The following is a 27,263-nucleotide window of genomic DNA, read 5'->3' on the forward strand; positions in this document are numbered from 1 at the left end:
ACAAATGTTCTGGCTCATATGAAGCAAAAAAGTAACTTCTCTTTTCTATTAATATTTTTTTTAGTCATATAAGTATCTTAGGTCCACAATGATGTATGGAATCTAAATGCAGAGAGGGCACTGCGTCTTTTTCTGGACATCAGGAATAAGACTCCTGTGATCTGGTGGTTAAATGTAGCCACCATAGTGAGAGTAATGACATGTGAGTCCTTTTTTTCTCTTGTTTATTTCTGGAAATGCATTTGGTCACCAGTTTTTTCCCCTGTCCTTTTCCCTGAATTTATCTAATACATCATAATCTCTCACTGAAAAAAAAAAATTCCTTTGTGGAATAGGGCTACATCAATAATAAGGGATAAACAAATTCAATAATAACAAATATAACTTTGTATAAGTAGATACATTATTCTTTCATTTGCAAAGCAAGGACTAATGGTGGATCAGGTTTTTAAGCTTCTTAAATCTGTAAGTAGCTTTGCGGTTAGAAAAGAATTTTAACCTGTGCCCAGTAATCCTGCTGCACCTTAGTACCTTAGAATCCAGAGATTTACAGAAGCCTCTTCAACTTTATTCTTTACTGTTTCGTTTTCACTGCTAAATTTGGGAGGAAATTGAATTAGATTCCCACAGGCAGTATGGAAAATTGGGGAAAATAGCTTCTTATTCTGCCTCAGCTGAATATAATGTATCTGGTGGGGAAGAGCAAAGCCAAGGCACAGAGAGCATGTTTGCTTTGCTTTCTCAGCGGCCTACTTCCAAGTAGTTCGGAGAGCTTGAAATTAAAAAAGAAAACAAAGTCCAAAGGGGCAGCATAATTCCCTTTCCCTCAGTCCCAAGGCTCACAGAAAGCTTGCAGGGCATGGAATTGCCCACTGTTTGCACTAAGCCAACCCAACAATAAGAGTATGCAAGTGCTAAATTTAAACATTAATAACATTTATTGTGTTCGTATGCTAGTAAGCATTTCTATATACTGTGAGGTAAATGCTGGCAATACAACCACCTCCAGCATTACTGCTGATCAATTTATATCTCAACCTGTACTTGATTAATATTGATTATTGTCTGATAGATGCATACTATCTTCCTTTTGAAGCAAAACACTGAGGCAGGTCCTTCTGGCTTGGCTTCTCCTTTGCCCCTGCCTCTTTCAGACAGAGGGCCACAACTACCATACCTTGCCAAATAAACTATAAATGCTTCTGAAATGCAGTAGGTTACCAAATGACAGCCTTCCAGACAAACTGCACGCATCACAAACCCAGAAAGGAGGAGGCAGTAACCTGAGCAAATGCCTCAGTAGTTAAGCATTTATAACTGTTCTGATTTTGTGACTGCATAAAGGAGTGTCACAGACTAACAGATATTCTGACTTGAGAAAATATTCAGACTTTCTTCAGTTTCTTAGATCCAAAGTCTAAAAGTAATCCACTGATGCATATGTCTAATAGAACAGAATAGCTAATTGAGTCCAAGTTATTCCAGTTTACCACATTAAAAAATACCTATCCTTAAACACTTTTATAAACTTAGCCAAGCGGAGTGGACACATACTTTTCCTAACTTTGATTCCACATTCTCTAAGTGTTAAAGCAGAAATAAATATCTGACTATATAGCTGCTGTTAGCTGCTGTGGAAAACTAACTTCCATTCCCTTCCTAAATATTCATTTTTGCATTTTTCTTCAGAGGTATTAGTTTTTATGGAAATGTGTCAATAAAGAAAGTGATTATAAAATCTGCTAGAGTTTGCCAGCAGCGTGTTCTGCAAATACTTTCACTCGTGAACACACTTTGTCAGATTCTTAGCTGAAGTAAATCCATCTGGCTCCTGTAAATTCAATGAATTTATGTTAGTTCACACTGCCTGAAATGAAGCCTAATTTGTTTCCAGCTTTCATTCATATTATCCTAAGCTTGGTGGCTGTATTTTTAGGTAGCGACAGATAATCTTTTTATAATTTTCAGTGGCAGGTCCAAGGCCTTGAATAATCATGGGATGGAAACTGGGAATCAGTGGAGGATAAGAAGCCCAGATGTGATGTGCTTAGGGACAGGACTGCTGTCAAGGCAGGATCCCAGTATTCCACATTGTTTCCATGCACCTGTTTTGCTCTAATACTTAACCTCAGAAATAGGAAGCTTTTCTTACCTACATGAAGGATGCTGCCAAACATGGTCATGTCTCTACCAGAAAAGAAGCAAAACCTCTTGTGAAGATGAAGATCAAGATCAAGAATGACAGTTCCTTCCAGTGCTACCAACTGGTCATTTAACACTAGTGATTGTTTTGGTAGGATCCCAGACTACCAATGAAGAACTGAGAAAAAGTAGCTGATGTAAACTCCAAGTACATCAGTGTTACAAGTAGTTTTGCTTTTTCTTTCCCTCTCACTTGAGAATTTTTTTTCTTTCTCACCAGAATCCTTTTGGCCTCACTTACTAAATTGCTGTACTTCACACAGCAATCAATGTCTCGACACAGGGATGGGATGAGAGGGCAGAGGGGGAAGCAGGTGTTGCAGAGGTAATACAGAGCCCAGGTGTTCTGAGTTGCCATGATGTATCTTCTGTTTTAATTGGTTTGCTCTAAATATAAAGAAAAACTAGGAGATGGTAAAAACCTGAATATCCTCAGCTCCCCATAGTGTTACATATCAGAGTAGCAAGGTGTATTGAGACAAGAATACATCTCTCTCCACCCACCAGCTGGAATAACACAGTCTGCTTGGCAGTACCCTGCCATTGTCTGTCTGATAGTGCAAAGAAGTTAGGGTGCACGTTATCTGAGATTTGACAACTACTCATTGCCATCAGGATATTAAAAAAGAAAAGCTTTTGGTATTTAAAATTTTTTGGTGCTGTCCAATGTTCTTCTTACCCATTCTTAGTTTGCCATCCATCGTTTGGCAGTTATCATTATCAGCAAGTCAACAGACATGGAAAGACACCTGAAAACCACCTTCTATCTTAATCACAGCAATACCACCAGGCAGAATTCACCCACTGTATTGCAGCAGTTGTTAAAGAGCCTGCTAGATCTAAGAATGTGGTACACAAATCTTGCATGAAAGGTGCAGCAATATATCACTGCAAAGTTTTATAGCTTACAGTTTTAAAAGGAGAAGTTAAGAAATCCTTAGGAGTAATTTTTCCTTCTCTTTTTTCCTGATACAGATCTGAACACTGGATTTGAAACTCCCGGCATTGTGCTAATGTGCATCACCACTTTGAAGTTTATTGAGAAATCAATTTTTCTGGGTTTAGTTTAATTAATAAGTACCAGTCTTACATCTGCTCAGCAGCTCTCCCAAGAAAGCTGCTCTAAGATGCCAGTGATTATGCCAAGCTTCCTGTCTTTATTTGTAAGTAGTATTTCACAGCATCAGCTGCCAGCTGGTCCCAAATTCTTTTTCCCAGCACAACACTGAAAAGGAACAATTTGTTGTGTGGGAGGTCTAAAATTGTGGCCATTAAATTACCATCCAAGTGGACATGGTTTACAAATCCCATTCAAAAATGTCATTTAGCTGTCTGCAGTGGGAGAAATTTTATTCTTGCATGCTGCAATACCCGAAGTGAGCTGTTAGGAATTTGTATCCATGACTGATGCAGGACAGACCTGGCTGAAGCAGAAATATCTGTAGTAGCTTAGAAAAAGACTCAGGGCATAACACCTATTGTGTCACAGTAGGGAATATTTATTGTCAAGAGAGCAGTGTTTCTGCTACATGAGAAACAAGCAAGGTTAATTTCATACTGATTTTGGTAACCTTTGGGGGACTATAACTGAGAAAAGCAGCATAAAGATATCCATGGTGCACACAGAATTCAACACCAGGGAAACCAGCTCTGTGAAGCCATACATCTGCTGCTCTTCTTAAAAGGTTTTAAAGCATTTCAGTTTAAGAGACCTCCCAAAGACTCATTTAAGAGTTCAAATGTGTCCCCAGTAGTCACTGCTGTGGATGATACACATGGAAGAGTGGGGTATGGGCTGGAACAGGCTGCCTCCAAGGGAGAGAAAATACACCTTGTGCTGCTCTGAGCAGTGCTCCTGGAGGGGCAGGGGGTGTCCAGAGTTCACTGCTGCCCTTGCTGGTGGAACCTCTGCACCCCAGGCTGCTGCAGAGCTGGGAGGGCAGGATCCCTGCATATAGGCACAGAAGGGGTGCAGAATAGCCCACCCTCTCCACACTGGCTTTTGGCACCAGGGATCACCTGAAAAAGTGAGACCTCTGATAGCTTAAATGAATAGCTTGACTAGCCAGGTCCTGCTCCTACTGCAGTCAGTAACAGGAAAGGTTTCCCTGTGGGTGCTGGTATCAGGATGCAGTGAGGAACCTTCTCCCCTGCTCATTCTCTGATAGGCATCTGTTGTGACCAGCTCTGCTTTAAATCCCTCTGGTTATGCTTGTGTCTGTAAGCGAGGAGATTTTACAAATCAAAAAGTCCTGAGGAGATTTTCACCTCCTTTCTAAATAAGCACAAAGATCAGGGAAAAATTTGTTTCCAAGATGAGTTGTATTGAGAAAAAAGCAAACACAAAGCAGAATCATTTCAGGAGGCTGTCTAACCCTGCCAGAGGTGCTGCTTCAACCCCAGTGACAGGAGCCATGCAGGACGTGCATATGGAGCTGGAGCAAGGGAAAGGAGCCAGCAGAAAAGCTTCAGGCAGGTCATCAGGAGACTCACTTACTTCTCTTAGAAAAGAGCCAGGAAAAAGTGAGACTTTTATCCAAAGATAAAAGGTCTATTGAACATATCCCCTTTTTTTGCTACGTGTGTTGGCCACCTTTACTTTAGGTGAACCACCAATACACACAACCAGCAATAAAGCATACCAAAAAAGAAAGGCTAAGTTCTTTCCAGTTAAGTTCTGTTAATGGTTACATATGACCTAAGAGTCCCTGAAAAGCCCAGTATGTACTTTAAACAGAAAAAAAATCAGATTTCCTTCTTTTATTTATCTGTTTGTTTTGTTTTATAGTAGGTGTGTTGGGGAAAGGTAAAAAAAATATTGATAAAAGCACTCTTTTATTTTCAATATCACCATGAAATGTCTGGACACTGTTTGGACATTTAGAAAAACTGCTGGGGTAAGTGAAGGCATAAATAGAAATGTAATTCAGGCAATTGTCTTTTCACACTTTTGAGAATCCAGACATGAAAACTTTTGGCATGAGATTTAGTGGCCTGTCCTCTTAGTGGATATTTTAAAATGATAAATATCTAAAATATTTTTGAATTGTGCAGACTAATGCTTGATTCTGAAAACCACCTTAACATTTCTCTTTTTAGGCTCATTTCTACCTTGACCTCATCTGCACAGAAGCCACTGCCGGATGTTCAGCGCTGTAACCACCCTGGAAAGGCACCTTTTTACCCAGGTAAACTAAGTCCTGCTGTTCTGCTGGTTGTTGCTCAGGTGCTGCTGAATCAGTCCTTGGTGCCCTCTGCAGCCCAGCCCTGCGAGCCACGGCTGGGTGCAGCACGAGTGCCAGGTGCTTGCATGAGGGCACGTCAATTGATCTCTTTTTGAAAAACCACATCACCGAACTTCAGCTTTAAGGACAATTATAAGGCAGCTCTGTTCTCTTCTGGACTGTATTCCAGGGTATTCATGATTAAACCAGCAAAGCTGAGAGTGCTTAATGACTTGTTCAGAGTAAGGGAAGCTGAGTAAAGATTTCAAATCTAGTTTTCTCTTGGTGTTTTCTTGTGTTTCATTAGGGTTGACTTTTAAAATGCTTAGGCCTCACAGGTCCACCTAAAGTAATTGGGAATTGGTAGCTGCTTATTATCAAAGCAGACACTCCCAATTCACTTTAAAATACATTGAGCTTTTACAGTTCCTCTTTTTGCCTTTTTTTTTTCTTTTGGTTTTTCATCTTGATTGGAGTCATAACTTGAAAGAGGAATGTGTAAAAACAATACAACATTTCTCAGTGTTTATCATGTTAGCCTCAATTTTTTTAACTTCTAAATTCCATACTATATAAGTTCCTTGTCACAGAATAATTTCCTCTGAAATGATTATGATACGAATTATTGGCCACTAGTGCCATTGCAAGTAATTGATTTTTTCAGCTCACTGACTGAACTGAAAAAAAAAAAAGCTGAGGGGAAAAAATAATTTGTGTCAAATAAAATATATAGTTCTATTTTCAGATTTTAAACTGCATTTTAGAATATTTTGGACAATTTTAAAAGAAAAAATATTTCCAAAGGAAAAATTGTACCACTTTTGAGTTTTTAGAAAAATTAGTCAAAAGTATTTACTAATGTGGGTTAAATTCTAAAGATACTTTCAGCCATCCTGGGCAGAAATTTCTTCTGTGAATAATTTATACTTCCAAAATATGAATCCTTTCTCTTGCTGAAGAAAACTCAATGAAAAGCAAGCTGCTGAAGTATGACAAAAGCAACTTAGCATCCTATAGCTAACTTAAGATACTGAAAAAGAGATACTGGGTCACCCTATTTCTAGCCCTGCTGGTTATAACAACACAACAAACACAATGCTTTATGTTAGAAGTAATTTTAAACAGTTTAGGAAATAAAGTCCTGAGTGCATCTTTTTAATTTGGGAAAACAATTCTTTCATCTAATATACTTCAATTATTGATTTGTGTAGAGGAAGCTTATTTTCTTTCTCAGAAATACCATATGATAGTACTTTTTAATTATAGACACTATTTATTGTTATCTTGAAGCCAATAAACTGGCTAGAACTGCAAATGTTTTACTATGTTGTATTAAAGTCAGAAGAATTATACAAAGATGGGAAAATACTTTTTAGTATTAGAATTCTTGAGATAGGTGATAAATGGTCCCATTTTCACTTGCTTTTTACCAAAGAAAAATTGAAGGGGAATAATTTAAGTGCAGAATCACAGAACACTCTGAGTTGGCAGGGACCCACAAGGTGATCCCCAGATAGTCTCTGGGTGTGACTTCTAATGCCTGATGTGGATTTCTCAGAGCTGGGTGGCCAGAGCTGGGCAGTCCTGGCCAGAGGCAGCTGGAAAGGAGCTCTGAGACCTCAGATGGTGAAAGGCAGAGGGGACCTGGCTTCTGACACTGGCCTTGGAGCAGCGAGTGGGTGATGTGTGGACATGAGCAGGTGGCATGTGTGGACACGAGCAGATGACATGTGGACATGAGCAGGTGACACGTGTGGACACGAGAAGGTGACACATGTGGACACAAGCAGGTGACACGTGTGGACATGCATACAGGCCTGCTCATCCACCAATGCTGTTTTCCCCCCAGTGCCAAAATAGCTCTGCCCTTGGGTTTAGTAGTTGTCCAAGCCACAAACTTACGTGACATGGGACAAGAAACTTCGTGTATGTCACTGTGAAAAGGGGTTGCTGACACTGCTTTGGGAAGCTGAAGTGACAAAGGGCTGGTAGTTTTAAAGCCTTGTATTTTAAAGTCTTAAAATTCTGACCTCATGTCAGATGAGAATAAAATAGGGATTGCTTTTGGCCTTCAAGTGCTCTGGAACATTTATTATTCATGTTTGTTTTTAACAAATACTGGGTAAATCAAAGAATGTTCACACAGACACTGTAGTGTCCACGGAGAGGCTGGGAATGTGTTTTTGTTGTCTGTGAAAACAGACATGCTGGGGGGTCAAATTTGATCCAGTGACTATAGTATTCCATGTACCAGAAGAACTAAACAACTTCATTTATATTTTAAATGTTTCAAATCAATACTTCCCTTCATATTGTGACCCCCGCCAGGAAACTCTTATAAATGAAAATTTAAAGAATAGATTTTAACTTATGAATAATGTAAGGCTGTCATAGGGGAAAGCAACAGTGAAATACTGCTGACAGAAACAATCAGTACATGTTTATACTGAAGAACAAACCTTAGCAATTCCATCTTGCATAACACAGCTTTTAAAATCCTATACAAACTTTTCAGTTTTCCCTGGAATGTCAAGCAGTCTTCCTCAGCCTTAAACTCCACTGGAAAATATACAAGCTGTTTCTCAAAGACTGAGCTAATCTGGAAGTAAAATATATGCATATATAGAATAAATAGCTCTGTGAAAAATAATAGAGAACTAATAGATGCAGGTAAAGAAAGAGCTTCGATTTGAAAAAAAACCCGAAGTCCTTAATACAGGGAGGTCTAGCAGTATCCATTTCTCAAGTAGCAGGTTATTACCAGGAATAGATCTAGCAAGATAGGACAGGATCAGTTTTGGGGCACAGACACTCAGATGGTGAAGGAGAGCTTCCTTGCACTAAAGCATTCTTCAGGGCATAAGTGTGCTGTTTGAGTTGTTTGCACACGGACAGAGAGTTGCCATCCACTGAAAATAAGAAGAGGTATTTGTCCTGATGAGTAGGAAGAGCCACAGTGCCCTGAGAGAACCCTTACAAAAATGCTTGTATGACACATAACGTTATTGTTAATGAATTTGGGCATAATTATCACAAACTCCCTGAATTATGCAAATAAAAAAATCAAGAAGAAAAACATAATGGCCACTTCATTAGAAAATATTTTTCTAAGTAACACTTCTGGGGATGAAGGAGTTATTGTTTGGCTGATATGTTTGTAGCTGTGTTCTCTCTCTCAGACAATGAGGGCTGCAGAGGGGAAGGAGGGAGGCAGCTCACTGCAATTTAGGATGGTGCCCACAGCAGTCATGCCCTCCTTTCCCACCACTGCTGTTCATTGTCGTTCCCCATCTATTCTCATGCCTGCTCAGCATTTTCTCCTGTTGACCTACGCAAGCCAGGAGGGGGAAGCAGTATGCAGGACTCAGAAGTGTCCCCAAATCTTGTTAAAGCAGTTCTCTGCTTGCAAACTGGGCAAAAAACATCAGGAGAGAAAAAGGGCAGCACTTGTAGATTTTCTGGTATACACAGATTTATCATGATAAATAGCAGATTGACTGAGCCAAATGACTTAGTGGCCATATAATCATATCACAAAGGGGACAAGCTTCTGGCATCTGTTCTTCTAACAGAAGTTGAATGTAGCTTTTTTTTTTTTTTTGAGAATCCAATATTTCTATTACTGTTCTTTTTTTTTCTCCCTTATGCAAATCACTCCTGTATTTTGTCTCAGTTTTACCCCTTCATAATATTCTTTGGGTTTTCAGATGCTGACCTACTTGTGAAGGTAAAGAACTCTATAAAATAAGAAAAGAAGTCTTAGTCTGTAACAGGTTTCTCTTGAAATGCAAGCATTGCAGAATGGGAACTCTGAGAACACCTCTGACAAAACAGCTGCCCCCTCTCAGTCTTACCAGCCCCTGCTCCTGTGGCTGCAGGGCAGGACAAGTGCCCTGCTCTCCCCTACACCTCTGGGCAATTATTTCTCTTTTCGTGCTTGACTAATGTAGTTATAGCAGCTGTTTCTGTGGTTTTTCTTTTTTAAATGTGCTAAGTTTATGATGATATAAAAAGTACACATTTTATGTGTTAGGAATTAGGGGGAAGCTGCTGCATGCAGGACATCGAGAGTGGACTTTGCATTGCAGCAGTATTTGCACAACTGTATAAAAGATATCTCTCCTGTTTGGGAGAGAGATACTCTTTCCACTCAGCCCATTTTAAATTGCTGAATCTTTTTCAGTGACAGTAAACTCTTTTTTTTTGTGGTCTAATATGTGCAAGAGATTTTTCAAAAGCCCTGGTATAATAAAACACAGTCAAAATTTCCAAAATCTCCAATTTTTTCCAAGAGTCAGCACTCAACCACTGTTACATAATTTAATTTTAAATGCCAAATGTCTCTAAAAATCTGTGAGTGATGCATCAAGTGATGTTCTTTGGATGAAGCCTTTAGAGCATATGTATCTCCTCTCCACAATTCACGAGCAGGCTGAATGTCAGCCACACACTTGTGCATTTGTTAGTCAAAGCACGGGTATGACTGTGCAGGCAGGAGAGCAGGGAACATTAAAGGTAATCCTTTGGACTCGGAGCCCTTTGTCATGCCCATGGTATCACTGTCTCGCATCTATCCTATTTAAAGCATCTATATTTTATGAAGCACTAACAGACAAACAAACAAACCAACATATAGACCACAAAGTCAGCATTAGTCTCCAAAAGCAGCCATTGGAAAGATGAGGTATTGCAGGATCTGCTTTCTCAATAGAGTGATTCAGTATCTTTAAAACCCTAAAGCTCCAATATGTATTTTAAGGCATCAAGTCTGAAGCATGAGATATTTGTACATGGCAGAATGGAGGCTGTTGCTGTCATCCACCTGGAAGGATTACTGTTGGAAAGAACCCACACTGAGGGTTACTCCTGCAGTGTCTAACTGACCTACCTGATGAGAAGGTACAATGATACAAACTGCTTTGGGTGTGTAAGGGTTCTACATTATCGAAACTTTCTTTCAAGACATGTATACTAGAGGGGAAATGAAATATTATTTTTCATTTTAATTTTCATTTCATCCAACTCTTTCTCCACTCCCCCTTCACCACTCAGGAAAAAGAGGATGAAGCCTCTTAGTCATACCTGCCCCAACGCCCCTCCCATCCAGCTTCTGGATTAGGTTGAACATTTTCAGTAGCAGAATATTAGTGCAGATGATTTGATCTTTTGCTCATTACTAACTGTAACCCACCATTCTCAAACCACAGCTTCCCATCTTTTAGTTCTCCTCCTGTGTTGCAGAGGGGAAGGAGCTGCCCTTGCTGGCAGACTGCAATTCCTAGGGGACACAAGTGATTAAAAATGTAACTGGCTCCTTGCTGTTTTGCTGTCCTGCTGGAAGAATTATTTCAGGGGCATTCAAAGGAAGGAAGGCATGGTTCCATAAACACAGGATCCTTAATGAAGCTTGTTAAATGATAAGCAATGTTCTGCATTGATGAAATAGAATAGCTTGACTTTTTTATTGCAAAGGGAGCTGTTCCTCCTGAACGTTTCCATTCTGTCTCTGAGGCACTCGGGCAGCGACTCCCCATGAGCTACAACTGAAGGAGTGATGATCACATCATGGAAAAGAGACTCAGAGACAGTGAGAAATGAGCAGCTGGAGGTATGCGGGGTGTGGGACGGGGGAAGGAGGATTCCCCAAGTGGGTCACTGGCAAAGCAGATGCCTTGTCATACTGCAGCTCTGTCCCCAGGCCCAAATGCCATTGCTGCTCCCTGTTCCTGCTGGCTCCACTCCCCCAAGGGAACAGCAGGTTGTGGGACCTGCTGTGCTCTAAATGCGGACCAGAAATGATAATCTCTTTTAAAAAACAAAACAACTTTTCCAAGTCAATTCATGGTTGTGCTTACATGGCAGAATCAACAGCTCTAGCTCTAGGAGAAGAAACAGCCCACAGTTCAATAAATATGAGAGAACTCTAAGGCCAAAGAAAAAAGATCAGCTACTGAGGGAATGAATTTCATGTTTCCTCTCCTGCACAAATGGTTACCAGAGCTTCCTGGACTCCAGTGCATGTTCATGTGCTTGGATTAGCTTTTCTGAAAAGGCCTAAACCAAAGCACTATAGAACCATTACCAAATCAAAGAAGTTAAATTACTGTGGTTATGACAATTTCAGTAAACACCATCCCAACACCTAAAGATCCTTAATGCACAAGAGAGTTGAAGGGAAAAATAATTAAAATCTGTTTTATCACCTATAAAAGTCAGAAACAATAAACAGTCCTGCAACCATTCTGTATCTGGTAACTTGCATTAAAATATATATAAAGTATTCTGGGAACTGAAGCAATGCTTCAGTTCAATAAAACTAATGTAATTAAAGAGAAAGAATCCTGTTTTTCCTCTGCTTGCAATTTCAAATGAGAGCTTCTTAAAACTTGTGACTATTGCTGGAATCCAATTCAGGACCTCGGCTTATCAAATTCCCTGCTCTGGCACCATGCCTTTGAGGTATTATGAAGCGCTCCTCATCAAAGCATCCCTGTCTATAAATGCTCCCAATTACTTTAAAGAGCAGACACCCCATTTTGAAACTGGCAAGTGTTCCCTGTGAATCAAAATGGAGTCACCAAACATGTGCAGCCTTCAGCTGGCGCTTCTTTTCTTGAAAGGTAACAAAGGAAAATGTGTTAGCACAAAAAGTCTCCTTGTAACATTTTAAACTTGAAAAGCTTTGCAGGACAGCACACCTACACAATGCCGCAGCTTTTTGGGACCCTATAGACCACACATCTTATCCTGTAATTCATTCTGGGACAGGGAAACTGCCAGGCTAATGAGCTCTCCTGCAGCCTCTTCCCCTGCAGGTGCTTCCCTGGAAGCACAATCTTAAATCAGACACAGCCATGCCAGATGTAACCTCCTGAACAAACTCCATCCTCGCTCCCACCGTGGTCTGAGCAAGCCACGGCAGCACGAACGTCTGACTTTGATGAAAGCAAAAACTTCTTTTCCATTCAGACAGTGGAAGCCAAATTAATTCCTCAGCTTCTTTAATGCTGAGAGCCACATCTCAGGAATTCAATACAGGAACATATTAATCTCTCTGATAGGTGGTAATGCAATATATTACTGATGGGGGAGCCAGCACATCAGCACTGTGGTAGTGACCCTGACCAGCAGATGACTGAATGTGTAAGGAGTGAAGGACTGCTCTGGCTTGAAGGCACAGCTCAACTTTGGCAGGCAGTCCTTCACTCTTGCCCCACTGCTAATTTTCCAACGCATTACTCTGTGGCATGGGTATCCAGGAAACCTCATTATGAAGGTATGTGACAGCCCCTGATAATACATGTCTGTGGCAAAATAATTGATCCCTCTTTGCAGTGGTGATCTTTAATGCTCATGGGGCATGGGAGGCTATTAGATGGCAGGCACCCTTTGATGGTCTCCAGCATAATACGTTACCAGACAGCAACATGCCACCTATCTATCACTTACAAAATAATGTCATCCCTCAAAAATGGCCTGGCAGTTGGGGTTAGCAGAGGAAGGGGGTTTAATTATATTTGTGGATGAAAAGGTGTCCTGAGAAAAGTGTGCAGCCTGATTATTTATTGGTAGTTCAAAAGCACTCGGCACAATATAAGGAAAACATCAGGTTCTCCAATACGGTGGTTCACATTGCTGTTACAGACTCTAGCCTTGAAATCAAGTTCAAGCTGAAGAACAAAATTACCTCTTACAATATGTGGTTTACTTCTGAAAATGAAAAGGGTAAGAGACATATTAGCAGTGTTGGCATTAGTGGAGGCAGCTGTTTTTAGATATTTGGTATTTCAGGGATGTGAGTTTAGCATCGTTACTAGAAGTACAGCTTACTATATTCCTCTGCTAACTTTCCAACAGTGAGCAGATGGTTACCCTATTACCAACCATTTGCTTTTAACATATTGTAATGATTTATATACCACATGTCACCGAGCAAAGTAAAAACAGTCGATGGTAACTAATTAGTTGAGTGTGAAGATGTATATCTCAATGTATAGATCCTTATTGTGATAAAATTTAATCTTCTTGGTTGTTATTAGGTTTAATGTGTGGTGTAATAGAAATATTTTGTGGCAGTTAAATGTGAACCTTCAGGTCACTTTACCATTGAGACAGTATTGGTATCATTAATATTTCCACCAGCACTCCTTTACATGCCATTTTATGAATGATGGTGACAGAGGGTAGATTATAACAATCCATTATTCTTCTCTACCAATCCTTCTTAAGTGTGTTTCAAAGTACTTTATAAATCCTAATGTATCAGACAACTGGCCCGTATTACAGGATAACACACATCTGGAGAGGGTGGAAGTGGGAATGCTGCTTAGCAGAGAGGAAGTATGCTCAGAGCTACCATAAACACAGAAATGGATTTAAGAGAATGAAAAGAATCACAAGGTCTTCAAGGGAGTTTGCAAGGAACAAGCTGACAACGACTGACATTGACATGAACATCAAAGTCAGAAGATAGACTCAAGAGTTCAGAGGAAGAACATAACTTTAGAAACCTGCCCTCCACAACTAGAACATGGGCAGGTCTATATGCCATGTATGGCGCTATCCATGGTATGTCCCAAGGCCTGATCAGATGTAACCTACAGTATGAAGCTATGGATTATATGCCTTATCCTGAAATGGTTTTTGTTCACTTTTTGGCTTATTTCAAAATGGTGGCCACCACCCCAGATATGTCAAAATAATTCACAGTGAAGTACAGCTGGGTTACTCCAGAGTATAGCAGCATTTCCAGCAAAAAAGTCTGGATGAACTGTTATGTGAGCAACCAGGTACTGGTGACAGACTGACTCTAAGGCTCCAAGGACTCAGTATGCTGCAAAAATTACAGGTGGTCTCATTTGGGAGTTGCAGTATGTCAAGAGGTTCAGCAGTTCCTGCTCCTTCCTAATGTCATTAAGACACCTCTTGCTACTCAACATCCTTTCATTTCTACCATATCCCACAAATTTCCAGGGACACAGCCTGTTCTCCTGCAAAGGGCTGCAGCCAGCATTCTGCTTTCCTGAATGCGTCAGCAGCCAGACTTTCTCTTGGGAATTCGACCTGCAGTGTAACTCTTCGGCTCCTTTTCCCTGACACTATTGCTGCCTGCTAAAATTGCAGCATTGCCATTTGTTTCTGGAGCTCTTTCCTTACTTTTCCATGAACTAGATGATAATCTGTAGGAAAGTGTTGAAAACTTCCCCTGTAGCTCAGCCCAGTTAACAATATGCTTCACCTGTGTTTTACTGAGGATTTTTCACCAGAGCCTGCTGTGATCAAATAGGGACTGTGATGATTCCCTTTGAGCACAGGTCACTACTGCTGAGGCACGAAAATCCCTGAGGGGGATCCAGAGGGAATGGCAGGAAGGGTCTTGCAGACCCCACATAATGATACCATTAGACCTTGACCTTTACTAATTCATTTTCTATTTCTGAATAGGTGTGACTGTATCACTGGACTTGACAGAACTGGCTGGTTTACATCAGCTCTATCATATGGATATGAGCAGACTGAGATGTGTGAGTTTTTTTCTCATTTTTTTAAACAGAAGCTGGGATAGCCTTCTGACTTCTGTCCTCTCTCCCTCATTTTCCCCCCCTTTTGCTCCTTCTGTCCTCCCTTCCTTTTCATCACCTGTTTTCCCTCATTCCTCCTACATGCATTTGAAACTCAGTGGGTTAATAAGAGTAACTTCATTCACATTACTCCTGACTTACAGGATGGCATCTGAAACGAGTATCAAGACTGGTCTCTTGTTTCAATACTTAACTTCTAACATACAGGGAGTGATACAGAGCATATTATGGCACCATTCTAAAGGGAAACAGGAGGAAAGGCAGTGGGGTAACTCTCTTAATTTCAGGTATTTCCCTAGATCACAGCTGAATGATGGGTTATTTATTACAACTACAAAAAAAAACCCAAAACAAAAGAGAGAGAAGGATCACCTATGTCAAGAGAAAGTACGTGGATATTTTGTGTTCAGCTACTCCTTTCTGAGGCACTTCACACACTGAGAAGTGTCGAGGAAGAATCAGCTCCTAAGCAGATGCAGTCAAGTACTGACATGAACAAAACTAATGGCAGGCAATATCACAGCACTGGTACCCATGGAAAGGATCAGAATGCAAACTTAAAAAAACCCCAAACCCATGCCTAAAAAATGGTAGCTCCTATTACTTGTGATATAGTTGGAAATTTTTAAACTTTTAATGTGATAATATGTTGTACCACTCCAGCTTTAACTTCAGCCAGAAGGACATCCCTGTGCCAGAAATCATTTGTATATGTGATACAGGAGATCCTTAAGCTTATTTCAGTGTTTGCATTAAATTGCACTCTTTTCAAATGAAAAGCTTAAAGGAAAGAAAGTTTCTGCAAGCTATTGGAATCACTGAATTTATTCAGAAGGCTCTTTGGATTGCTTCTCAGCATACAAAGCAATACAGAAAGAAAAATCCTCATTTCTTTCATCAGGATTTTTATCTCTACTCCTTTAATATTCAATGGCAAAATGAATTATACTACAAAAGGTTTGGTGCCTCTCCTCAATAACCCTGATCCTGCATGATACTGAGCTTCCTTGAAAGACAGCTGGGGGACATCAGTAGGGAAATACTTGATGTCTTGCAAAAAAGAAAAGATGACCAGATGCTAATGAGCTAAGTGATAAGTGAAACCTGGGGATTTAAACCCACTGATTCATTTCAAAAGCATATAGCAGAATGAGGGTCCTAGACAGCATTCAGACTCCACTGCTCTGCTCCCCTTCCAGCCACTGTGACTGAGGCCACACCAAGGTGATGGACAGGACTTGTGCCATCAGGATGCAGGGTAGAAATCAGTTTTATCCAAACACAGGCACCAGTAAAACCCACTCAGGACACCCGTACTGAGTAAACCCCTGGAGACTGTTCATGTGTGAATAAACACCATGACCATTTATTTCAGCTCCTGATGACCCTAGATTTGCTTACAGAAAATGAAGGACCATTCTCCTTAGTGACATACTCCAGTAGATATATTAAAAATTCAAAAATTGCACTTGAGACTTACAGATCAATTGACATGCTCTTAAATGCATGCTTCTTTTTCTTTCCTGTTCTCTAATGAGTTTATAATTTAATCAGAGAAACTGCTAGATTCCCTCCAAATACTAGTGAAAATCTCAAAGGAGAAAAGCTGCTTATGCAAGTGTTCCTGTAAAACAAAGAGTATTCAAGTATGGTAAATAACTACCAGAGTAAAGAATGGTATCCAGTTTTTTGTGTCCTTAAAAGCTTGAAGCCTACATATCTTAATATTGATGGTCTGCTTCTGAGCTGAACATCAATTAAAACATTTTCTATTATAAATAAGACTACAGCATTTCTATAGATTATAGCTTCCCTCGGGCAAAGCTCTGCTTTTGGGGTAAATTACATAGGGACATTATCATATAGTGTTGCCAAGTGTATGACAGAGTAACATAGACATTTACTCCAGTTAATCCATCCACAGACTGCACCTGCAGAATAAGCCAGAGGATGGCAGTCAGCAGAGCCCAGCCTGCCTGGTGGAACTGTGTGCCTGAAGCTGCAGGGTGAGCTCCCACTCAGAGCAAGGCCCTCACCCACCCCAATCCACCACAGCCTCAGGAGCAGCTCAGCCTCACAGCCAGCAGGAGCAGCGGGCTGAGCAGGGAGACAAAAAAGCCCCAACCCCCTCAGTAGCAAATATATTTTCCTTCAGATTAATTTATTCAGATGCTGAGATGGATTTGAATTTCGAATAGATAAAGTGAGAGCAAGGAAGTGCTAAAACTGAGGTTACTTTTCATTTGTGTATTGTGAGTTAGAGATTTCTATTGCAGCTGGGGCTGCAACCGCAGCTGAGACACGGTCAGAAAACCCTGGGGCTTAAATACAGAAGCTTCAAGGCGAGAAGAGTATAAAAATAAATTCCAGAGGGCTTAATAGCATTGTGCAGAGACTGGATATTCTGGTGTCACAAAGAAACTGGTGGCTCTTAGATCAAAACCTAATCATTCAAAAGCAATAAGAGCCTTTGTTTTACCCAGCCAATCATTCTGTTACCCACTGGGACCACGGATTTTACAAGCACCCTGAATTACAGTTAATTTACAGTGTATAAATGTACATGTCACTGACAATATAGAAGTTAGAGCAAAACTACTTTAAAATTAACATGGTTAAACCTTCAGCAGTCTGATCCAAAATCTGCTAGGAACCTTGAGCTTGACTTCAAAGGAATTATTATCAGCATTTTAGTGAACTTCAACAAAAATAGGTTTAAAACTGGGAGCTGTACCTCACTGCTTACTGCCAGGACTGTCCTTCCCATGGAATTGAACACAGGTAGAGGCTGCAGACGGGTCGGGCCACCTCTGCAGGCAGCACAGTGAAAGAAACCTTCCTGAGGCTGCGGCACAGGGCACCCTCTGATCCTCTGCAGCAAGGCCAGATGAGGGGAAAATGTCTGTTCTTTCTTAGCTTCCCATCTCAGAAGACTTTATTTATGCATTAGTTGACCTTTCTAGCTGTTAGGACCATCTTGCTTCAGCAGTTAATTAACACAAGTGCCATAATTTAATACAGTTAATGCTACTTTATGCCCTTTAATGTACCTTCCATTAGTGATATTATTGTAGTATTACCCTGTAAATTAAAATAAGATCAAGAATAAGAGAGGCTCTCTTTAATTAAGGTACTGGCACACTGCATCGTCCATTATTCACTAGAAAAAATCACCCTGATTTAGTGAAGCAGACCATCAGTAAGTCAGAATTAGTTCATGTGGATTATTAGGTTTCTTGAATAATGGGAGCACAATGGGGTTGCTGAAATTGCTAACAGCCACGTTTCGTTTTTTTCATCACCTTAATAAATACACAATGGAAGTGGTAAATTGAAGAAGAATAAACAGGTGGTAATAGAGGAGAAAAGGCATTCATTGAGAATACACAGGTTTTCATCTCTAATGCAACATACATCAGGCTTATTTCACACCAAAATGCAAAGCAATGACAAAACAAACCTATATTAAGTGGGCAAATCTCCTGCGTAGAATTCATTGTGAAGTATTAACCACCACATAGTCCTGTATATTTAACATAGTGGCTTTAAGATAGATGCTTTTCACTGTCATTGATGCTTAAAACACAGTGTGAAACAAATTACATTTTATGCTGCCTTTAGAAATATGCTATTATGAGCTTTGGTGATTTTAACTGTATTTGACCTACAGGTTATGTTTTTCAGAAAAGGGAATAGCTTTAAAGTGGCTGCCAGCATCTTTCATCCACTACATGTCAAGCTCCTTGGTAACCTCCTGTCTTCATGGAATAATCTAGTCTAGTTTTACCAAATTTATATAAATAGCTGGGTCTCAAAGCCCAGAATATGAATCTTGGTAGCCAAACAAAATAATTTTGTAACAATTTCCAGTATACATTCTCAATTAAGGAGCAAGAGCTGGAAAACTCAGCTGAACTGGAAACTGCAGCACAACTACCCTGGTAACCTTTGCTTCCCTCCTCTGGTTCCCATGCTCAGGCCATGCCAGGGCACATGCTGGGATTGTTGATTGGGAGACTCTGGCGGGGAAAGGCCATAAAGTTTCTGGAAGAGACAAAAAATACCTAAAACTAGGTAACAGTGGGCTCATTGCAAGTTACAATGGGTGCAAATGAACAACCAGGGGCTGTGTACTGTAGCCCCACAGCTGCTCAGCAGCAAGCAAGCCATAAAGCCTTTAACAAGGAAGGCTCACTAGTTATTGAAGGAAATGGCACCAAATCCCAAAAGAGCTGTTCTTCTCATTAGCAGAAAAGTGATAAGAATTCACATGAATCTAATCTTCTGAGGTACTATTACACATCAGATACTTCTTTTAAAGTACATGTCCAATTACTGCAGCATTTAGACAACAAGCATCAGCATCAGATAAGTTCTCCGTACAGTCATGCTTCATTTCTACAGATAATTTTTCACAAGATTGGTGAGCCCCAGATGTGCTCAGAAGGTTTCTGTTTCTAATTTGCATGCAATGCACTCTTTTTTAATCCTTCAGATGCTTTCTTTGATAAAGTAATGATAATCTAATTGAAGTCAGACTAAGCTCCAAATGGGTTTTCAGACAGGGAACAGGCTTTCCTTAAAGCCTAAGGACCTACAAATCCTGAGCTTTGATATGATGCCTCTGATGATGTAGAGCTAACCTATGTGGAGGGAGCCCAGAGGAGAAAATATACACATTAAATAGGTGCTATTTTTCTGTATTGAGGCTAATTTTACCAAACTATTTCCAACAGTATCTTAAGCTGTTCATGATCCACTTAGCCCTCCCAAGAGACTTCTGAAAAATAATTTACAATGTAACTAATGAGCATTGCAAGAAGAATTCTTAAAACAGCAACATTTATTTTAGGTTTTCAAATGTTAGACTAGTAATTTTGTACGTGCGGATATATAGTTGATGTGGACACAGAAGACTGTAACTGCATGTTAAATCTCCAGTCCTAAGAAATGTATTTTGATGATTTTGATTTTCACTACAGGAGTAATAGAAAAACAGTCAGCACCGTTTTATATAATCACTATTTTTTTCACTCAGTTCTGAGTCTGCAAAGAAAGTCTCTGACCTTCCAAGATAGATTAGCTTTTCTGTTTGTTTTGATACTTAGATTCTCTTGAAGAAAAAAGTATTTTAAAAAGGAAGTCTTAAACCCCTTATAGGAGAAACAGAGAAGGAACAAAAGGTATATCAGACTGGCAAGTGAATTGCTAATAGAGGTGATCCCACTTATTTCCTCTGAACAACTTGGCATCCGAGACCCATACAAAGGGATCATTCTCCTGCTTGAGGGCATCAGTCAATTGCTAGTTTGAGCTGGGAACAAAATTTCTGATAGGAATGTCACTGCAGTTATTATTTTTGGGACTACAGCACTTGATACTAGCCACCACTTGCCCTAGAGGTAATCATTTGTCTTGAACCCAGCTGAATAATCATCTTTGTTATATTCAAATCAGTCTACCTAAAACACTGTTGGGTTTTTTCCATTTTAATTCAGCTTCTCTGCATTTCAGAGCTAATTAAAGTAGAAGGAATGGGCGCTAATCTCTGCTGCTTTCCTTGTCCACAGCCAAGGAAGGGGACCTAGTGGGAGGGGTTTGGGCAAGGGTTGCTGTATCAATCACAGCTCACATTAGAGACCTGGAAAGGTCAAATGATAAAACAGAATCTCTGTTTTTAGTTAACTGCCATTGGATCAGACTCCAACTACGTAAGAGAAGAAAGTGTTCGACTGCTAGGGTGACTTCCTGAGCCAAGACCTGAACCATCCTGCCTGTGAGACCCAGGGCTCCAGATCCAAGGTGAGTGCCAGCAAACACCCAGAACTTGTGCCACTGAGTAAGAAACTTCTGGTATGACAGCAGTGGCCTTCAGTTGAGCCAGATTTCCAATGAACACTGGCAGAAAATATCATCTTCTTTGGGGAAATAAATAGTTTTGAATACCTTCTCAAATCAAACACATATGCCTGTTTCTAAAGTTATATATTCTCTTACCTTCCGTATACCCTTATGTCTGAAATTGCATAAAAGTAGCGTGCCAGGTGTTGCTCATCAACATATATTTCACCAGTTGCTGGCCTAAGCAGTCTTATCCTCAGATCTGTGATGGTAAAGAAATCTCTTAATTTCTTGGTGGTATCAAGCTGGCCATAAAGAGAAGCCATGTTATGAAGCCGAGGTCCAGCAAAAAAAGCAAATCTATCTTTGATTTCAAAGTGGATTATTTTGCTATTTGTCATGTACCCAGTAGAGTATTCCTCTGTGCAAATGATTTCTAGGACTGTGTGCTGTGATAAATCCCTCACTGATTTTGGATCCATGTGAAAAGCATCTAAGCAGTCTGTGGCATAGTACTGGTAGGGCTGCCACGTTCGTCCATAGTCAAGTGACTTCTCCAGGATCATTTGGTCTGGACGGCCAGATTCAAAGGTGATGACTATGTTATCTGTAAGCTCAATGGTTTTGTTCCAGGAGAGGGTAATATTAACATGAAGAGGCTTTGGATAGTCCTTCCAAGTTGTGGACTGCCAAAACGTGGAGGGATGTCTTCCTTCCAGATCGAACATCAGTTCTGGAGGATGAGCCAGTTCTTGGGTACTTGCATCACATTCATTATTGCACATGTAGGGATTCCCCTGGAAAAGAGCAAAGCAGTGTTACAAGGGGCACCACAGAGGTGAGTGTGACACACAAGATATTTCTTGACTGAGGACCGCTTTTTCCAGGAGGAAAGTCAAGAAAGAAAAAACAAATGCCTGCAAGTAGTAACTTTATCTTAATGAGATTAATACTGGCTGTTTTACCTGTTGAAGTACAAACACAACATAGACAGCACCCTTGTGTCTGTACTGGAGACATTTTTCTTAATATATGTTAAGAAAGGAACAAAGTTTTTTATCCTGAACAGCTTGGACCAGAGATTGAGTCACAAAAGACTAAGAATGGTATGCAAGTCTCTAATAGCTCAGTAACTCCAACTCTTCTTAGAAAGATTCAGCAGCCAAAGAGAATATCTTTTTGAAACAAGCATGTTCCTCAGAGCTATGGCCAAAAAAGTACTAATTTTTAGGGCAAGTGTATTTTGTTAGCAGTGCAGCCTGTGTGTATTCGGTATGAGCCAGTATTCAGTACACTTTCAAGTTTCCTTTCACCCAGGTGGGAAATTTATCATGCTTAACCAGCTCAACACTGCCCTGCCTTAAAACATTTACACTTGCAACCAAAAGCCATTAGAAAAACAGTGCTCTGTCAGCTCTGGGACTTGATTCAGGTATCTGCCATCTTATTACAGGGTACCCAAAGTACTTCAGAAAAGACTTTTCATGAGGCAGCAGGTTCAATTTATCAGGACAAGATAATCCAGCACTTGATTAGGTGGGAGATGTCAGTGGCTCCAGCTGGAACACTGCCAAGGTGGCAGGAGCTATGAACTGAGGGTTGAGTTAAAAACAGCAACAAAAAAAGCTTGCCAATAGTGCACAGCTTTTACTGCTGCTTGTCCTCTGGAGCAAGGTGAAAGTGAATTATTCTCTTTCTGGCCTTTTGATGCATTAACTTTCACACTACAATCTTCTGCTTCTTCACAAAGGCTATTTTGTCTGCAGATTGGGGATATCTTGCAGCAGTTGCCAAGATATCAGACCCTGTAGGCTGCACTGAATCACGTATATCTAATTTCAGCTTTCAACAGTACGTTAGTATTTTGCTACTTGTTTATTCTGTGTTTGTTCCAGAAAGCAACTGCTGCTCTCTCTGTCCTTCCCTCCACCTGACACTCAGATTGTGGAAGAAGCCTCTATTCACTGACAGTCAGCACTGCTGGGGAAAAATATGCACATGCCTATACGTGGCAGAGCTCGATGAGATCATTAATGTAGGTGTTATTGTCATTATTGAGAGCTCCCTGCACCTGCCCTGAAAAGAGAACAAGCCCTGGCATGATGATCAACCTTTTCTTTTCTTGTAATTGCAGTTATACTTCTCTCCATCTCAAAGCCTGAGGGCAATGAAGTGACTCAGTGCTATCCAGTGTGGAAACAAGTTTCAAACATGAGTTTCCACCTTGGCCACTGCTCTGCTCCTTGATATACTCCCACAAAACACAAGCAAAAGAACTTCTGCACTCACTTTGACCTCCCCACTGGCAACTTCCTCTTACCTGGGTTGGAAAATGCTATTTTCTTTCCCTTTCTTGTTAATACAGCTGGAGTGCTAAAACTGACAACAATTCACTGGGACTGGAAGTTAGGGAAAAAAACTACATGACAACAAAAAGGGTTATTTGAAAACCAGCTGTAACTGGAAATACTCTGCAAAATTTTGTCTATAATCTGTTACAGCTCTGATTTCAAGCTCATAGTTGCTATTTCTATGCCTTCCTTTTGAATAAAACAGTGAAAATTAAAAGTAAGCTTCAAGCAGGAGAGAGAAAACACAGAATTTTTAAATGTTTAAGCTCCATTTAATATACCAGATACAAATGGTAGAATCTGCTAACTTACACAAGCCTATTTTCCTCAGGGAAAATATATATATTGTGAAATCTGTAAAATTCCAGATCCTTTGGCTATATGTAAATATCAGTTTATCAGAAGATGCTCAGATTGCATAAGTCACAACTGTCTGAGGTTGCCCAGAAAAATCTGATCACTTAGATCTGTGTACCTTTAATCTATATGCTTTATGCTTCTGCTTGGGCAAAAGCAACTGCACTGGGCAGTCACAGGTATCAAAACCCAACAAATAAATGCTCCTGTGCAGCCAGACAGGTGCATTAAGCACTGCTGAGGGATGGCTTTAGTTTCCTGCTCCACAAGCAACCGCTGAGTCTGTTGTGACTCTTTGTGCTAAAAACTAAAGCCACTCTGATCCCTTAGTCCCTGGATGCTGGAGGAAGCATGTTTCATGACTTCCAGCAGCTAACCCAGGTTGTATTGGATGTAGTGTTTCTTTCTCTCTATTGGTTGATTTATTTTACTCCCTTTGCCTTTTATCTTTTATGTTTTAGCAAAAGCTGAGGTGCCAACACGATCAGAGAATAACTAGGAGGGGATGTTCTAAAAACACCCAACAAGCTAATGTGAATACAGTATGACAGTGAGAGCTGGCAGCCATAGCTTGCAACCGAAATGCAGTCTACAACCCTGTGCACAGAACTTTTTAGGGAAAGATGAAATTATTCCAGTTAATGGCAGAGTATTGTGAGAAATAGGTCAGAATCCCAGTGCTGTCCTGTCCTGCACCTGAAACTCTTCCCAGTGGTAACAGCAGTGTCACAACGTGCCACTGAAACATTGGGGTAAGGATATCACTGCAAATGAGAATGCTAATGAAAGCTTCAGGTATATCCTCACCAATGAACTTAATTATTCTTTTGATTTTATGGCACAGGATTCTCTTTTAAGAGGTGAATGATTTGATGACACCAAAATAACCTATGTGGAGTTCAAGTGCTTGAAAATAAAAATTAGGAGAAAAAAATCTAAGCTGATTATAAGCCAATAAAATAAGTGTCCTGAATTCTAACAGGAGGAGAGAAATTATGAGTTTATGTAAATTCCCCTCTGTCTACTGACATGGCAATTGCTGATGTAATTTTGAAATATTTAATATAATTATTGCTTCAGAGGCTTGGAATCAGGTTCCCTTTTTCTCTGCTTGCAACTTGGCTTTCAACTGCTTCTAATTAATCTTAAATGTAATTTGCATGGTAAGTCATACTTACATTACCAAAACAGTCTAAAAGGGTCTTACTCTACACAAATGTCCCTCAGTACATGTTATTATGAAAACAATTAATGTAACTGGGATTAGTTACGTATTTTAATGCCTTGATCTCTATGATAATCCTCTTTAAGACTTTTGTCTCAGTAAAATGAATACAACAAAGACAAACTTTGCCCAATTTGTGAAAACCAAGCTCAGTCTGTGTTGGGGCCATCTGAAGGATCAGACCATTAGCATCTCTGAGTAATTTTGTGCCCAGCAGGCAGCTGTAAATAGATCTTCATTTAAGCCTTCCAAGACACAGCTCTTCAGTAGGACAAGGTGGAAAATATTTATAACTTTTCAAAATTATATTTAAGCCATTAAGAGAGTTCTAAATAATTAAATACTGATAAATACTTCTAAACACTTTAGTGCCAATTAGCATAAAAGGTAGCTGAGTCTTTCCCAACACCACAACCATGACCACCTAAAACAGCCCACTATTTTCCTGCACAGCAATGGGAGATTGATATTAGATAGCTCCTTGCAGGCAGGCAAATTAAGCTGCTATTAATTTTGGTTTTGGCTGCTCATGGAATTGAAAATATTACTGAAACTACTGCCATGGTCTAAGTGTTGGCTTTAGGAGGAGGAGGTACCTGATTTGCAGGCACAGTGAGGACATGTGGCCGTATCACATGACTCCATCACATTCAGCCCAGGCTGGAAAAAGCAGAATTACCTGAGAAGCTCCTGAGTAGGCTGACTGGGCCCAGTAGGTTTCCCCTCAACTAGCTGGCTTTAGTTTGTTTTAGGACACAGCAATGTCTCTGTGCCAGGCAGCTTGAACTTTTATACTGGTGTTGGAGGTGCTCTGCAAGTGTCCCTGGCTGGGACACTTGCTTTGTTCCACAGCTTTTTCCTTGCAAACAGCCTGAGCCCTAGTCTGCATTTACTGCCTAGGGTTAGGGTTAGAGTTACACCTACGGTTAGGGTTCCAAAAACCACAAAGCCCAGAGCTCCAGGCACACTGCAGCTGCAAAAGGCATCCCAAGGGAAACATAAAACTGCCACAACAGGCCTTCCTCCACCTGGCCTTGCTCCCCCTGGGCAGCAATGTGTCCTACCAAAAGCCTCTCCAGGAACAGCACAGTGACCCTAGGGTGAGGATTTAGGCCAAAACCAGGTGTCCAGCAGCAGTGTGACCTCCGAATGTCAGCAGGGGAGCAGCAGCAGTGCTGCAGCTGCTGTTCAAGGGCTGCAGTTTGAGTGCTGCTTTTCAGGTGAAGCCTCTGGTCTCTCACCTGTGCAGTTCCTCAGTGGCACCCACTCAGGCTCAGGGTTCAGCTGAAGATGTTGCTCCTTTCAATGTGTTCCCTGTCCACATTAAGACCTCATGGACTTTCTCACTCAGGAACAAAGACAGAGGGGCCTAAATCTTCTGTAGCGTGAAGACTGGAAGCTGTATCACAGATTTCATGCTGTAATGGACACCTGGCTAAATCCCTACAGAGGATTGTAACTTGCATTTTCAAACTGGTGAAGGCTGCTGAGGTCAAGCTGGCCAAGACTTAAAAAGAACCAAAGTAAATTTTCAAGGAGTGAGTTACTCCAACTGATTTTTATACCACTGCCACAAAGTAATTAGATCAGATGCACGAGACAAGAAATAAATACAGCCTCCCTTATGTCTGGAGTGTGGCTGTGTGGTAAATTACCACATTCAAGTCACATTTTTAGAAATAATGGAGTATTTCTGTTTTCCTTTTCAAAAGATCATTACAATTAATTCACTTGGTGCATGCTGTACATTGTAGGTGATTAATTAGACAGTAATAGCTAACAGCAGCAATTGCCCTAATGCTTACATTTTGCATGTGGTTTCTAACCAGGAATTACTTGTTTACCGTGACAAAGCCAGATTATGAAACCATTAATTGTGAGATACTACTACACCTAATAAGGTGTTCTGCTAAAGGCAAACAGTCAGTGAGGTGGAGGACTGGCAAGGTCCAGGATCTGGTGCATGATAATTGATGTTATCAAAGCCACTACATCCATTAGCTGGTTTGAGAGCATCTTGGTCAATGTCTGCAGAATTACTGCTGTGATGATGACAGGAATGGCTGTAGACAAGAACATTTTACCATCAACAGCCTTTCATCACTGCAGTGACAGCATTTTAAGTTGAAGTGATTTAAGTTAAGAAAGAAAAAGTGCTAAAATCTGAGTGGAAGATTTGATGCTCTTTCAAGAGCTCCCAAGCGAGGGCATCTGGATGCCCAGACTAGCACTTTGAACTCTGAGCTGTAGGCTGAACAATGTACATTCTTCAAAATGAGCAAAAAAAGAGAATAAAAGCATGTTTAAATCAATACCTTCTGGGGAGACTTAAAAAGATTAAACCAGGGAGGATGTGACTGGACAAAAATAGACAATAATGCTTAACAACTTCATGCACTTTTAAGCTTGAAAGTACATTGTAGATTATGGTCCTGATCGTGAAACAAACTCAGTGTAAGAAGGCCCTTGTAACTCAGATTTA

General features: G+C 40.4%; 1 protein-coding gene across 1 annotated transcript in view; it reads right to left on the reverse strand.

Annotated features, from left to right (window-relative positions):
• Window positions 1-27,263, reverse strand: part of NTNG1 (netrin G1) — a 148,240-nt gene that overhangs the window by 65,100 nt on the left and 55,877 nt on the right. The window contains exon 3 of the mRNA XM_059478691.1: window positions 21,005-21,645. Within this exon, the coding sequence (XP_059334674.1) occupies window positions 21,005-21,645 (641 nt within the window). The remainder of the gene's footprint in view (window positions 1-21,004; window positions 21,646-27,263) is intronic.

This window comes from Ammospiza nelsoni, chromosome 9 (assembly GCF_027579445.1).
Source record: "Ammospiza nelsoni isolate bAmmNel1 chromosome 9, bAmmNel1.pri, whole genome shotgun sequence".
Taxonomy (NCBI): domain Eukaryota; kingdom Metazoa; phylum Chordata; class Aves; order Passeriformes; family Passerellidae; genus Ammospiza; species Ammospiza nelsoni.